The sequence below is a fragment of the Sinocyclocheilus anshuiensis genome, unplaced genomic scaffold, assembly GCF_001515605.1.
Source record: "Sinocyclocheilus anshuiensis isolate Anshui unplaced genomic scaffold, SAMN03320099.WGS_v1.1 scaffold1363, whole genome shotgun sequence".
Taxonomy (NCBI): domain Eukaryota; kingdom Metazoa; phylum Chordata; class Actinopteri; order Cypriniformes; family Cyprinidae; genus Sinocyclocheilus; species Sinocyclocheilus anshuiensis.
In genome coordinates this window covers 28,586-43,579 of record NW_015537984.1, presented here as the reverse complement: position 1 = coordinate 43,579, position 14,994 = coordinate 28,586, and the positions used below count along the sequence as shown (strand labels likewise).

Here is a 14,994-nt window from a genome sequence, read left to right as displayed (position 1 = left end):
ATATATATATATATATATATATATATATATATTGTGTTCCAGGCTCCAGCAAGGGGGAAAAATGGCGTTCGCTCGCAACTGGAAATAATATGTAACATATTTTTTCATTGGAATATAACATATACTGTATATATATAAGAACTTTTCACAGTGCGTGCCAAGATGGAACAGCATAACTAAAAATAATTTTTAGCTTAATACATTTTTACAAATTTGATAATCACTTTGGGGCTTCCTTTTTTTTTTTCATGTATGGCGGACATCATGTGGTGTTGTATGTTTTTATTCTTTTCTTTTATCCGGAAGTTTTCTTTCCTAAAACGTTCTGTTTCTAAAAAAAAAAAAAAACAATAGGCTATGTTGTTTTTAGTGTGCTTTATAAATACAATTATTTATTTATTGATCAAGAACTTTTCACAGTGCATGCCAAGATGGAACAGTATAACCAAAAATGATTTATATAAAGTCAACTTGTAGTAATAGGATGCAGAAACAATTTGTTCTGTTATTGGTTAAACATTATAAATGGTATAAGAAAAAAATCAATCCGCATCTTATTCTTTTTAAGTACAAACTGGAGAAAAACTGATTTTTTTCATCTGAACTAGCTCTGCTTTTCTCTTTGCAATGCATTTTGATTGTTCAAGTGATAGTTTAGTCAAATAGAGTAGAAAACGAGTCATTAAACGGTGAATTTAAATTGTGCAACCATGTGGACACCTACTTTCCCATAATGCCATGGGAGCTGATTTGAAAGGATGAAAATAAAAAAAATGGCAGAGAATTGTAAGTAGAGCATCTCTCAAATAGAGTGTTTCCTCCTGGTTCATTTACTTGTTTAACAACAACAGAGAAAGTATTTACGTGGTTGTTGTTAGTATGTCAATGTGACCTACAGGTTAAAGGACAATGCTAAGATGACGGATGCATATGTCCAGGAAAGGGCACATTTAGGGAAGTACATTGAATTCAGTACATACTCTAAAATGGGAATTCAGAAATGTGGAGTAGCATACTAGCACTTTACTCGTTCTATCTGTGTCTCTTTTCTTTTATATAGTAGAGACAGTGTGAGTAGTAGGCTACAGTATGCTAGTAGGCCCATGCTATTCTGAATTCAGCTCATGTTTTTAAATTGAAATTGAAAACACAAATCAGTGAAATTGTGCCCTCTAGTGGTAGAAATAAAACATTTTTATCAAACAGTTCATTAAATGTGACTGATCACTCTCAGGAATATATCTGTGTTATTTTAGTGTCATTGTTAAATTAGTAAGTTATTATATAAATTATATGTTTTGTCATTTTTATACATTTTTTATAAGACTGCATATTTCTGAAATTAAATGTTTTATTAGTTTTAGTTATTTTAGTACTTCAGGTTAAATTAAATGAACATGAGAAATGTCGCCAGCAGTGTTGGGGGTATAACGCAAATTATGTAATCAGATTACTTTCCCCAAGTAACTAAAGTAACACATTACTTTCAAATTTACAACAAAATATCTGAGTCACTTTTTCAAATTAGTAACAAAAGTTACTTTGTTTTCCCATTAATTCTCTGACAGCTCTCCTGTTTCCATGTTGACGCACTTCCTTCAGCCTGAGGCTTATTCTTTTTTTTTGTTTTGTTTTTTTCACAATTGTGTTGTGAAAGGGCACTTACAGTTGCCAAAAATATAACTTTTGGGTTTTTTGTAATTAAAAAACAAATAAGCAAGCCCGGCAGGTGACAAAAAGTAATGCAAATGTAATGTAATGCATTACTTTTCATAAAAAGTAAGTAAGTAATGTAATTAGATACTTTTTTATGGAAGTAAGTTAGTTAACTTTTATTTCTATTAAAATTTTTATGGTTTTAATTTAAGTTTTAGTTAATGATAATGACCCTATCTGCAGCAGATGGAAAAACATTATTTATTTTTTTATTTTTTTGCATGTTATATGTTGCATACAACAATCGGCTAACCAAAAAGCATTCGTTCATTCTCGATATAGTTCTCTACTCACTGTAAATACTGATTAAACCAAAACATCCAGACACACACAGTGTTGAAAGCGGCAGATGAGACATCTTCTAGTCCTTTATTCTGTCCTCTGCTGTTTAACAGCTTCTAAAGCTCTTTTCTCCACAACAGATTGTGAGCTTTCAAGAAGAATGGAAAGGTGAGCCTTCAAGGTAGCAGATTTTTCCAAGAAAGTCCAACACTTGGGGAAACAAGAGAAGCAACTGCTATCTAACAGTACACATGAGGCCCAGACACACAATGGAGACGCTGGTCCTTGAAAAACTCTGGCGTCTTTCCAAAGGCCCGGATCTGCTCAGGAGCGATTGATGGGAATTTGGGAGACACAATGGAGCGGCGGATTGGCTTTAACTCTCACCTGCGTAAATGAGCCTGTAGAGGTCAGATTCCAGCTGCTGCTGAGCCGAATAACACCAAAACCAGCATTCATGAGTGTTATTTCCACGACTGCATTTACATGCATCAGGATTATGTGGCTTTCAGAATTGAACTGAGGATGCTTTCAATATGCCATTTAGAAGAAGAATAGGGAAAAAATGTATAAAGTGCGGTTTTAAATACATTTTCAGTATGAATGACCCATAAACTTCATTGTGCACATAGTGTTGTTACTGTAAACTACAATAGAAATAGAAATGTGTGTATATATATATATATGTTTGTATGTATGTGTATTTAAATATATTTTTACAATCAAATCAAAATAGAAATGTGTGTGTGTGTGTGTAAACGAAAATTAAAAAACAAATGACAAAATCAGCTTCACAGATAATGAACGTTTCTACATTACACAAAATCACATACAAAAAATCTAAAAATTCATTCAAAATTAATTAAAGCTAATTCAAAATATTAATACATATTATTTATACTACTATATACTAAATGTAAATAATACTAAAGTAACACTGATGCACGTAGAACAAATTTTATTTTTTTAGAAACACCATGTTATTAGTTCTTAATAGTTAGCCTTTGATATATGCACCTATAACAATTTGTACTTAATTCATATTTTATTTTATTTTATTAACTCTCAAATTAAAAAAAAGGTTTTATTTTTGTGGAATGTATGGCGAAATGAAAATCGTATTTCACTTATAAATATGTTTATTGAGAAAAACAACAATAAACTATATATTTCTTATTTCTAAGAAATGTCTGAAATATTGTGCATCAATTATATTTTTTATTCACATACAGTTATTTAGTATAAAATATAATAGTATTTATTAATATTTTAATGGATTTTAAATTAATTGAATTTTTAGTACATTTGTAGATTTGTTTTAGATAAGTTTTAGTAAAAAAAAAGATATATATATATATAGTTTTAGTAAATGCACATCGCCTTAAACTTCCAATATGAGGAATATTTGAGAGGCTGTATTTTTCCTCAAAGGCAGGCATCTACGGTGGCGACACAGAGTGAGGAATCATGGGAAGGAGCTCAGCTCGCTGGAGCAGAACTGAGAGGAACAGACGCCGTCTCTGCTTCCAGTTCTCGCTCCTCCTGTCCAAACTGAAGGAGGCCAACTCTGAGCTCCACAAACTGGAGGAAAAGTCCTTGGCCCTGCAGAAGAATAAGAAGAAAGAAATTATGAAGGGAAAAATGATTTATTTCTATATTATATAAGAACAGGAAATGGGAGGTTCCTTTCCCAGACCTTCGAAGCATCATGATCTGATGATGAATCCCCAGCTGCTGACCAATGACAAGATCATGAGCATAAAAAGTCATTCTGACAGACAGAAGAAATATGTGAAATTCAAGAACCAGAACAGAAATAACCCTCTGTGAAAGAGTTACTGTGGAAAGAACTGAAGAACAACAGCAGAAGTGAATGTCTGTGCTCTTTTATAAGGTTAGTGAAGAACATCTATTCTTAAATTAAAATAGCCGCCACTGCAATAGCTAAAATCCTCATCTGAATGTGCATGGCTTAATTCCATAGAGGATATTGCATGGGATAATATCCAGGACACTTGCTGGAGTTCGACTGTGTTTGTTCTGACTTTCTTCTTCTACTATTATAATTATTCTACCATAAAAGTGTCTGGGAGTTACAGCTTCAAATCTCACTTACTACTCAGGCAAGAGCTGCCTGCTATAATAATAGAATTTAAATATTTGCACATAACTCTAAATCCCCGATCTTTGCTCCTGAATCAAATGCTTTTTATTTTTCCACTATTTTGATTTCTTTACAAGCTTTTATAACATGCCAAACACACGATTCTTTTTAAATTTGCTTTGTTTTATTGCATACTTTATTTTGTACTTCTTAATTTGTTCATCCACCCTACATGTGTGTGTGTGTGTGTGTGTGTGTGTGTATGTGTGTGTATATAGGCTATATTCTACCAATATATTTTTTATTGTTTTAAAATTATTTTGAAAATATAAATATTTTTTAAAGAATATATTTAGTCCTCCATATATTTCAATCCAAGAAAATCACAGTCACATATGTTACATTTGAAGAAAAATGTCTTGTTGTCTATAACATATGTGAACATATAACACATTTGAATAAAATAAAAGTCAAATTGAATTAAAATAAGTCATGAATAAAGCCTAAATGTAGGCTACTATAAGATTAGAAATGCATTTTCTTGCTCCTGAAATACATTTTGAAAAATATTTTGGTAGGCTATATGAAGTTTGAAAGTAATATATTTTCAATGTAAAAAAAATAATTTTATTGAGCTTCACTGTTTACAATATGTAAAATATATTTTGGTCAGACAGATTGATTGATTGATTGATTGATTGATTGATTGATTCATTGACTTGCACCATCTGTGCTGCTATATTGTGTGATTCATTTATATCCATGACTTGACCTCCCTAGGTTTTGTTTCTGACCTTTCCGAGATTCCCTCTGTAAACATGCGGTGAGGTCAAATCCTTACCTAGCATTGAACTTGATGAATGAATGTTCATGTTTGTTCAACAGATGCCTGTGTTTTTACATCAGAACTTTGATTTACACTGGCAGTCACAATTTGGACACACTTAGGCATGCTTTATTATGACTTCTTTCCACATTTTAGAATGACAGCAAAGCTATGGATAGAATAAGCTATGGAAATGTCACACAAAACTCTTTTATATTTAAGTTTCTTTGTCTGGATTTCAGTACATTTATCAGCCAACTTTATAAGGTGCATCATGGCATGCTTTTAATTAAACACTAATGAAGGCGGAACATGCATGTGCTGCACAAGTAATGGTGCTTTTACTTATCATATTTAACTTTTTTTTTTAATTTAATGTACATTTTAGTTGCATGAAAAAATTCAAACATAGACAATTTTACACTATTGCATTAATTTACCAAGCGTTTCAACCATTTAAGCAGAAGCCTTAAAGTCTTTAATATCGTGAGAAACATCAATTCACTCAAGTGTGGACAATGGGGCAGACAATAGGAAGTGGTTGATTTGTGGCTTTGATATTGTTTTATTTGATTGCACTCTAGTTATGTAAGAGTCATTCAAGCTGAAGTCATCAGCAATGTTTTCATGCACCTCATCCACGGTATTTTTTAAATTTAAATTCACATATACTTCCATTTATTTATTTATTTTATTCTGTTCTACTGGCTTTGACATAACATTTTTTTATTTATTTATTTATTTATTTATAGATAAAGTAAAGATAATTACCTTGAAGTTTCTGAAGGCATAAGTATCTCCCAAACATATATTAAAATGTATAAACCTAGCACATTATTTATCTGACAGTGTTTAAAATCGTACAATTATATTCTGAAAACAGGTATAGCAAGCCGAAAAAGCCATGTGTTTCATAGAATGACGCTTATTTGAGATGCATTTGAATAGTACAGCATGTCCTCATACATGTTTGCACTGAATCAGAGGCTTTAGGCAAACGACAGACTCGTTGCTATTATGTAACTTCATGCGGCAGTAGTGAAATCTGTGGTTGTTGGAACTCAACACTTGAACGGTTTTCTCTCGGTCTGTTCTCTTAGATGGACATTTTGTAAATTGCTTGTTAACTTGTGCTTCACCCTGTCAGGAAATTGTTGAACTATTATAATGTTGTGGCTTGTTAAAGTAGGTTACATTTTCCCAGATCTGTAATGAGAGTCGTTCATTGTTGTTGGGGATTGTCATTTCTTAAAACCAGTGCCACCCAAACTTTTGCTGTACTTGAAAACTGGGTTCATTATTCATTCTGATCCATTTTCTTCTTGTTTGTTTTTCCAGTTCTTAGCAGAAATTGTCATTTTTCACACAAATGCCTTTATGTGAATCAACCCAAAATTATGCAACATGCCTTTAACAGTTACAGAGTGTTTTTAGACCTAGTCATATTAAAGGATTAGCTCTGCCAAAAATGAAAATTTGATGAGAATTGACTCACCCTTAGGCTATCCAAGTTGTAGATGAGTTTGTTTCTTAATGGAAACAGATTTGGGGAAATTTAGTATATGAATGGCAATGAATGGGTGCCATTAGAATGAGAGTCCAAACAGCTGATAAAAACCAATCAACAGCTGATAATCCATCAATTAATGTCTTGAGAAGCCAAAAGCTGCATGATTGTAAGAAACATATCCATCATTATGGCATTTTAACTTTAAAATGTCACTTCTGGCCAGAGTCCACTAATGCTTTCTCCAGTGAAAATCACATCCAAATCCACCCCATATAGCTTTTTACAGCTGTTTTGGCTTGTAAATGGTGTTTGGTCTGTGCATATTTCTCTCCTGATTCAGATGAGATGACTTATGAATTATGGACTTGTATTTTAGCAATGGTTTGAGGATAAAAATGGTTTAATAATGGATTTGTTTCTTACAAATGCATCGTTTTTGGCATCTCATGCAGAGTGTGTGAGCACTAGTGTGCAAACTTTTTTCCTACCTCATGCCAAGCTAATAACATGGTTGTCAGCATTAAAAGGTATAATTGCTGCTTTTTGCAGTGCAAATTTTGTTTGTGATGAAATTAACAGTATGTTTTCGTCAGTTATTTCACCTACGGATAGCTGCATTTCTTACAGATTTCTGCTCATTCGAAATCAGATACAGATGAAGTAGCACTGTAAGATTACATTTGTTTGAATTAATTACTGCGAAAGCGATTGCGTGTGAATAAGTGTCGTACCCGTTTAAATCATGCTTTCTGATGTGAGTGATCCAGCTCTATCAAGCTAAATAGGCTATGTTTAACATGTGAATTCTTGCTAAATATGCAGTTATATTACGGGCCGTTGGCATGAATTGTACTCGTGATGGAGCGGCAGTGGAGCGCTCTTTGGAGCGAGTGAAAACCACAACGCTCCGACTTCTGAAAAATCTCGCTCCATTCAAAATCACACCGCTCCGCTCACATACTCTGTTCTCCAGATGTTAGTTGATGGACTGGAGTGGTGTAGATTACTTGTAGATTATTGTGATGTTTTTATCAGCTGTTTGGACTCTCATTCTGACGGCACCCATTCACAACCATTCATATGATAAATTTCTCCAGATCTTTTCGGATGAAGAAACAAACTCGTATAAATCTTAGATGGCCTAAAGGTGAGTCAATTCTCAGCAAATTTTCATTTTTCATTCTGACGGCACCCATTCACTGCAGAGGATTCGTTGGTGAGCAAGTGATGTGATGCTACATTTCTTCAAACTAAAATGGAAAATCAAGCTCAAAGGAATAGTTATCCCGAAAATAATTAGCTACTTTTGTAATATCTCTTTAAAATTATTAGTATGGCTTGCTGGTTTTATTAGGAAGAGTCTTTAATCAATAGGAATAATACAAATTCACTAATTAAATAATGTTTTGTTCTAAGGTAAATAATCTTTAAATGTGGCTGCTGTAAGCGTGTATGTACAAGTGGAATCAACTGACGTCATTGCCCATTAAAAACAATTTACTAACTGTGAAGTCAATATTTGGCAATCCACTGAACATCTGGATGAGGCTTTGGAGGTTACGAGCAGATCAAGGTTTGGCTGGTTAGTTAAATTTCAGGGTTAATGTAGGCCATGTACTCTTAGATCCTGTTTAATTACAAAATGTTCCCTTTTTCTCCAGTGCACGTTTATTTTATTCCTCAAATTCTCATTTTTAATGCTGAGCAAGCACGTTAAGTTCCTCTGAAATGCAGCCGTATAGTCTGCTCTTTTAAAGAATGAAACTGTTGTGCAAAAATGACTCTGTTTTAGCAGTCGATTGCTGGATCGGCACTATAGAGCTTCAGCTATAGTCAGCATTTCCCATGTATCGGCGTTTCTTAGAAAAGAGGGAAGTAAGAGTAGAAATCCACAAGTATTTGCAGATTGCTTAAGTTTAGTTATTTAAGAGTTGGTCATCAGATTATATATTACTGCACTTATGCATCTATGAATCTGAGTCTTATTTCTTTTCTTTTTTTTTTGTAGTTTCTAATTAGATGTCATTTTCTAAATATTATGATCATGAAAGCAATACATACACTGTAAAAAAAAAAAAAATAATAATTTTTTGATGTTTTAAATTAAGCAAGTTATTGGAGTACATTTTTGCAAGAAAATATTTCAGGTTTTCTCCTATTATGTGTTTTATGCCATTTCTTTGTAATTCTTTGTGAAATTTACTAGCAATTTCTGAGTGAAATTCAGATCTACACCAATTTTCTTAAAAAAAAATTATTTCTACTTTATTTAAATAAATTTTTTCTCATTTGACATCTACTTTTATAGAGAAAATAGCATATATATATATATATATATATATATACCTTTATATATATATTAGCGAGAAAATGACGTAAAAAAAAAATTTTTTTTTTTTTTCTGGATCCTGGCTTGAACTTTGAGTTTGTCTCACAAACACTGTTCACTTTCAGTAAACATGAGGTTCAAAGTTCATAAAACATGACTAACAATATCATAAAAGCTGAAGAGGACATTCAAGGGTGCCTGAATATTATTTATAGGGTCAGAGTCATGGGAAATCTGCAAATAGTTGTGATTGCAGGCCTTAAGATGTCATGGAAATGTTTGAAAAAAACAACACCACACACATATTTAACAAATATTTAATATATTTGTCATTTCTTTGTCTTCCAGATATGGGTCGGTCATCCCTCATTTTTCTGGTCACTGTACTTTGGGCAGTTGAATGTGCCGTAATATCAACTAAAGAACCTTTAGGTTCAGGTAAGGAGTTGTATCTGTTGCCCTCATTAACTTTACTACCTGGATGAAATGAGTCATATACTGATACTGGCATTGATACTGATACTGGTAAATGAAATAAAATTCAATTGTAGCTCACTGAGTATATAATATTATATTTTTATAATATTATATATAAAATATACAAATTTTTGTATTGCTTGAAACACTAAATACGATATATTTTTCAGCATAATGTTACCCCTCCATGTTTGACGCATTATTTTAATATCACTGATATACTATTATAGTTTTTGTAAATATTTTGAATTAGTTCTAATGTATACAGTGGTGTGAAAAAGTGTTGGCCCCCTTCCTGATTTCTTATTTTCTTGCATGTTTGTCACACTTTAATGTTTCAGATCATCAAACAAGTGTGACAAACATGCAAAAAAATAAGAAATCAGGAAGGGGGCCAACACTTTTTCACACCACTGTAGATATATAGATATATAGATATATATATATAGATTAGGGATGCACCGAATGTTCGGTAACCAAAATTATTCGGCCGAAAATAGCAAAAAAAGCTCTTTTGGTGTCCGGCCGAATAAGCGAAAAAGACAGAATAAACTGTACCGAACAATGATGTGACGTGATCAAATAGCAACCAGCGTAGAGTGAGAGGCGCAATGCAACAAACATGTCAGCAGTGTGGAAGCATTTAAAACTGTCCGAGAAAAATGCAAAATCATTACAAGCACCGACAGCGAGAGATTTTAGTACTGCATCGCATGTCTTCGATGAGAAGAGGAAGAAACAATTGAAACAATTAGTAAATAAACTGCAGAACATCATGTTTTCTAATACACGCGCGCTTTGCATATATTCTGACAGCCTGCACGAACTCGCCACTCTATCTGCTCATTAACCAGGGTTCAAAGTCCAAACCACGTGGGAAATCTGCGCTGAACCGGTGTTACTCGTCAGTTGCTCAGTTACATTTTTATGATTTATTTTTTACAAGGCACGTGACAATGCAATACGTGCAACGTATTCGTAATGAGACTCATTTATAAATCTGCTGTTGTCGACAAAAAGAAGCATTGAGGTCTTCCTGCGCTTTTCCGCCAAAATAAAAGTTGAGAAAAAGCAATCACTCCATAAACATTCATAAATGTTAGTATTGTAATTTTACTGTTGTCCTGTAAACTAAAATAAAAAGTAAGACAATAATAATGATAATAATTTCAACAGCTCTGTTAATACATTTATTATAATATTCACACATAGTGTTCAAATTAGGATCTGTAATATTTTCGAATGTTTTAAAAGAAGTCTCTTCTTCTCAGCAAGGCTGCTTTTATTTGTATAGTAAAAAAATATTGGCAAAATACATGGGGAAAAAAATTCGAAAACCGTGTTCGGTATTCGGCCTTCGGCCCAGTGTTTCATTTTGTTCGGTTTCGTTTTCGGCCAAGAATTTTCATTTCGGTGCATCCCTAATATATATTATTTTTATATACATTATTTTATTTCAGTTAATGTTTAACTTAATTTAAGTAATTTTTCAATAGTTTTAGTTAACAATAATAACCCTGCTTGAGGTAGAGAATGCATGGAAAAAATTGTAGCATTGTTGCCGCTATATTGTTGAATTTTTTTTTTTACCAAATTAATTTTGTTCCTATGCTCTCGTATTATGCCTTTCCATTCTCCTGGATTAACTGTCTTCATCGTGCATGTCTGTGGACAGGTTCCTGCAGGGATTTCGGACAGGCGTTTGAGCGGACGTTCTCGATCCCGGGTGAAGTTGCGATACTGGAGTGCCCACTGCAGATGCATTATCTCTTTAATCTTGCAGATACGCCGAACAGCGTCACATGGTACGATGAGAGAACGGGCTCTGAGATCACAGAGCTGGAGCAGAGCGTCATGCTCAAGAAAACACAAGTGTGGTTCTTCAACGTCACCATGCAGCAGCAAGGAAAGTACACATGTGTGGTCAGGTATGAACTTTTGAGTTTTAAAATTATTCTGTATGTCTATCAATAAGAATCTGTCCGAAGCAATGGATCATGGGACGCACCAAGCCACTTCACTCAGCAAAGTGTTTTGCTCAAAGTAGGAATTAGAAATGTGACAAAAAAAAAATGATGTCTCTATTTTTGGGATATTGTCATAGCGTTGTGCTGATAGACGATAGTATTGTGTAATAGTTATTATCAGCTATTATTGTTTCTTATTATTAGAAATAGTTTTTGCTGCTTCATATTTTTGTGGAAACCTTGAAACATTTTTATTTTCATGAATTTTTGAGGTATAGAAAGTTCAAAAGCATTTATTTAAATAATGTCTTTTGTAACATTGTGAATGTCTTTACTGTCACTTTTGAACAATTTAATGCATCCTTGCTGAATATAAGCATTATAAAAAAAATTTTTTTTTTTAAATAACCTGCTCACCCCAAACTTTTGAATGGTATGTATCACGTTTCTACAAAAAAGTTTTCAGCATTGCTAATAATCAGAAATATTTCTCGAGCAGCAAATCAGCATATTATAATGTTTTCTGAAGATCATGTGACACTGAAGACTGGAGTAATGATGCTGAAAATTCAGCTTTGATCACAGAAATAAATTACATTTTAACATAGATTCACATAGAAAACAGTTAAATGGATAGTTCACCCAAAAATGAAAATTCTGTCATTAATTACTCACCCTCATGTCGTTCCAAACCCGTAAGACCTTCGTTCATCTTCTGAACACAAATTAAGATATTTTTGATCAAATCTGAGAGCTGTCTGACCCTCTGTAGACAGCAATGCAACTGCAATGTTCCCAAGTCCAGAAACGTAGCAAGGACATCGGTAAAATAGTCCCAGAATGTAATCAGCGTAGTTTACGTTCAGTACACAGTGTGCGAATGCTGAACGTAAACAGCGTTCAACAAACTGATTAAATGTAAATGAATTTAATCTTACACTGTGGTACATGAACAGTGTTGATCGTGACTACCGTATCATGAGGCTACTCCTGTTTGCATTGTGATCTATATTTTTACATATTTATTTTAAAATATTTTATCTATCCCTCCATGGCGTATTTAAGTCCCACTTGAATGATGGTCCTTCTGTGTCCAAAATTGATCAAAAACATCTTGGGACAAGGTTTTCACACTGACAGCTGTCATTGTAAGACAGTTGTTTGTCCGAGTGAGCAACAGTAACTAAGGGGGGCGGGGCTTACCGATAGGTCAATTATAATATGATTAAGAGTAAAAGTCTAGACACAGATGGAGGAGATTGGGAGCGTTTCTGTGAGGTGGGAGATTTCAGGGGGAGCTTGATTCACATGCAGTCACTTTGGAAGTGAAATGTTTCTTAGAAAAACATCTTGAGCAGAGGATGTGGTCAGTCTGTCAGACTCGCTGTTATGGGCCTTGCATGCAACTGTAGCGAATCAGCTCATGGGGAAATATGAATAATTATTGTGGGTGTGGAGGAGGATGTTGGGGTGGACTGCTGTTGGACATACCATGGTGTTTGCATGCAGGATGAGGATGTGTGTTCATTCAAAGAAAGGTTTTCCTATGGATTAATTAGAAAAGAGTCCATTTCTACTGTGCACTGTGTCTCTTCCTATGGAAAAGGCAGTGATTTTCCCTACTCACATTCCATTAGGTCGTAAATGGCTCTGGTCTAGCAAAGGTGTCGTGGTTGCCATGGTAACCAGTGGCCTGTGGTCATTCGCAGACATCCTGGCGCCCAGTCTATTGGGTGAGGGGTCTGTGACGACTTGTTAATCTAATGAATAACTGATTTGTTAAATCAAATGAAAAATTGTGTTTTTGATTGGTCCAGATGCTACACAACAGAAATGCCATTTTCCTTGAAGAACTAGAAGTCTATTTTTAAGACGATGAGATTTTTTCCACTGCCGTGTTTTCACGAGATTCACTGAAGCTGCAGCGCTCTGTTGACTGAAGAAGTAAATGGACGGAAAGATCAGGAAGGATTAATATGTGGCGTGTCCAGCAAACCAGTGTCGTGTTGAACAGGTGTTGAAGATCCTGACCTTTAAACAACCTGCTGCCACAAAACACACACTTACGGTCATGGACAGAAGCTGTAAGCAAAGAAAGGTTAAGAAAACAGGCTAAAACTGGTGCTGATTTGTTTAATGCTGAATATACAGATTCAAAAATTAAAAAGTCGTAAGGCAAAGATATGGTGCTTAGATGTTCCTTTGTGTAAAGTACAGATCAAATGCGCTGCTGGAAGTCCAACCAGGGCTTCATGAGACATAAGATAAAAAATAGGATTATTATGAGAGGTTACTTGAAATCATATGAAAAGGAAAAATAGCAATAAGTGAACAAGTAAAGAATCTGAAATGAGAATATAAAATATAAATCAGAAAAATTAAATGTTAGGACTGTTAAAATTGTTTATTTTTTATTTGTTTGTTTTATTTTATACTGTTGTTTATTTATTTGTTGTTATTTATTTATATAGTATTATTTTGTGTTTTTTTTTATCGAATTAAAAAATATTAGGAATGTTAAAATTGTTTATTTACTTTATTATTGTTTTTATTTATTTTTATATTATTACTATTACTGTTATTATTTGTAATATTTTGTTTTGCTAAAGCTAAGAATCAGAAACTTAAAAAAAAAATAGTTTTTTTATTATTATTGTTTTATTTATTATTATAGTATTATTTTTTTATTTATTGTTGTTTTTTGTTGTTATTAGTATTATTTTATTTTTATATCATCATTATTTGTGTTTTTTGCAAAACCTATATATCAGAAACTTAAAAATAGTGGGATTGTTAAAATGATTTGCTTATTGTTATTTATTAATTGTTTAAAGGGGTCCTATTATGCTTTTTCACTTTTTGAATTTTAGTCAGTGTGTAGTGTGTGTGTTTGGGCATAAAAAAGATCTACAAAGTTACAAATCTCAAAGTCCACTCCAAAGGGAGATATTTCGTTTTTTTCAATCCCTTTTCAAGAACTACAACGAATGGCTCGTTTGGACTACAGCGTTTGTTTTCCGGAGTTTTGTGATGTCACAAAGCAGCCCATTAGAATATAATAAATCCCGCCTACGGAAATTCGAATGGTTGGGGGGTGGGGAGGGGCAAAAAAGAAGAAGTGCTGCTGTAGCGTCAGGTTTTCGCAAGTTATTACAAATGCACCTGAACAATTATGTATGTAAATATGTATGTTACAATTATGAAAACGTTTTTATAATAAATTGCTGACAGTACAATACTGGACAATGATGTAATCTGCAGAATTTACACTTCAATTATGAGACTACAGTGTTTCCCATACATTGAGTGCGGGTGTTTTTATATCACTGTATTTCTGAAGGAAACCGACTGTCTTCAGAAAATTGGATGTCATTTTCATTTCATCTTGCATGTAATGTCTGATAAAGCAGTGTTTGTGAGCGGAGCGCTGCTTTGTGTACAGCCGTTACCGGGGAAACCTCGATCTCTACCACTCCAACAGCAGGCAGAGAATGAGTTTGCATATATATGCCGCCACAAATAGAGTGCAAGTCTGTGGGAAACACTGGACTATGGTATAAATAAATTCAACTGTATAACAGTTTCACTGCGATTCATGTTATAATGTTAGAATTAAATAACAATAAACACAATACATATGCACTTATCTGTACATAGTAAATGCAGTTATTTTTAAGCAGTTGTTGGCATCCTATCTAAAACATGATTCAGCCAAAAAAACAATAACGTTACCACCTAATATGTCTTGCAATATCCGTGCGTGCAAAGGTTCTGCGCGATCCT

The 14,994-nt window shown here is 33.5% G+C and overlaps 1 protein-coding gene across 2 annotated transcripts in view; it reads left to right on the top strand.

Moving 5' to 3' along the window:
• Window positions 1-3,802: 3,802 nt before the first annotated feature.
• Window positions 3,803-14,994, top strand: part of LOC107673960 (interleukin-1 receptor type 1-like) — a 25,060-nt gene continuing 13,868 nt past the window's right edge. The window contains exons 1-3 of one of the 2 annotated variants that reach the window (XM_016467823.1): window positions 3,803-3,892; window positions 9,116-9,205; window positions 10,920-11,172. In XM_016467823.1, coding sequence (XP_016323309.1) covers window positions 9,118-9,205; window positions 10,920-11,172 — 341 coding nt within the window. In that variant the 5' untranslated portion in view covers window positions 3,803-3,892; window positions 9,116-9,117. Of the gene's footprint in view, window positions 3,893-8,865; window positions 9,206-10,919; window positions 11,173-14,994 lie in introns of those variants that run through there. The other variant, XM_016467816.1, reaches the window with a different exon arrangement.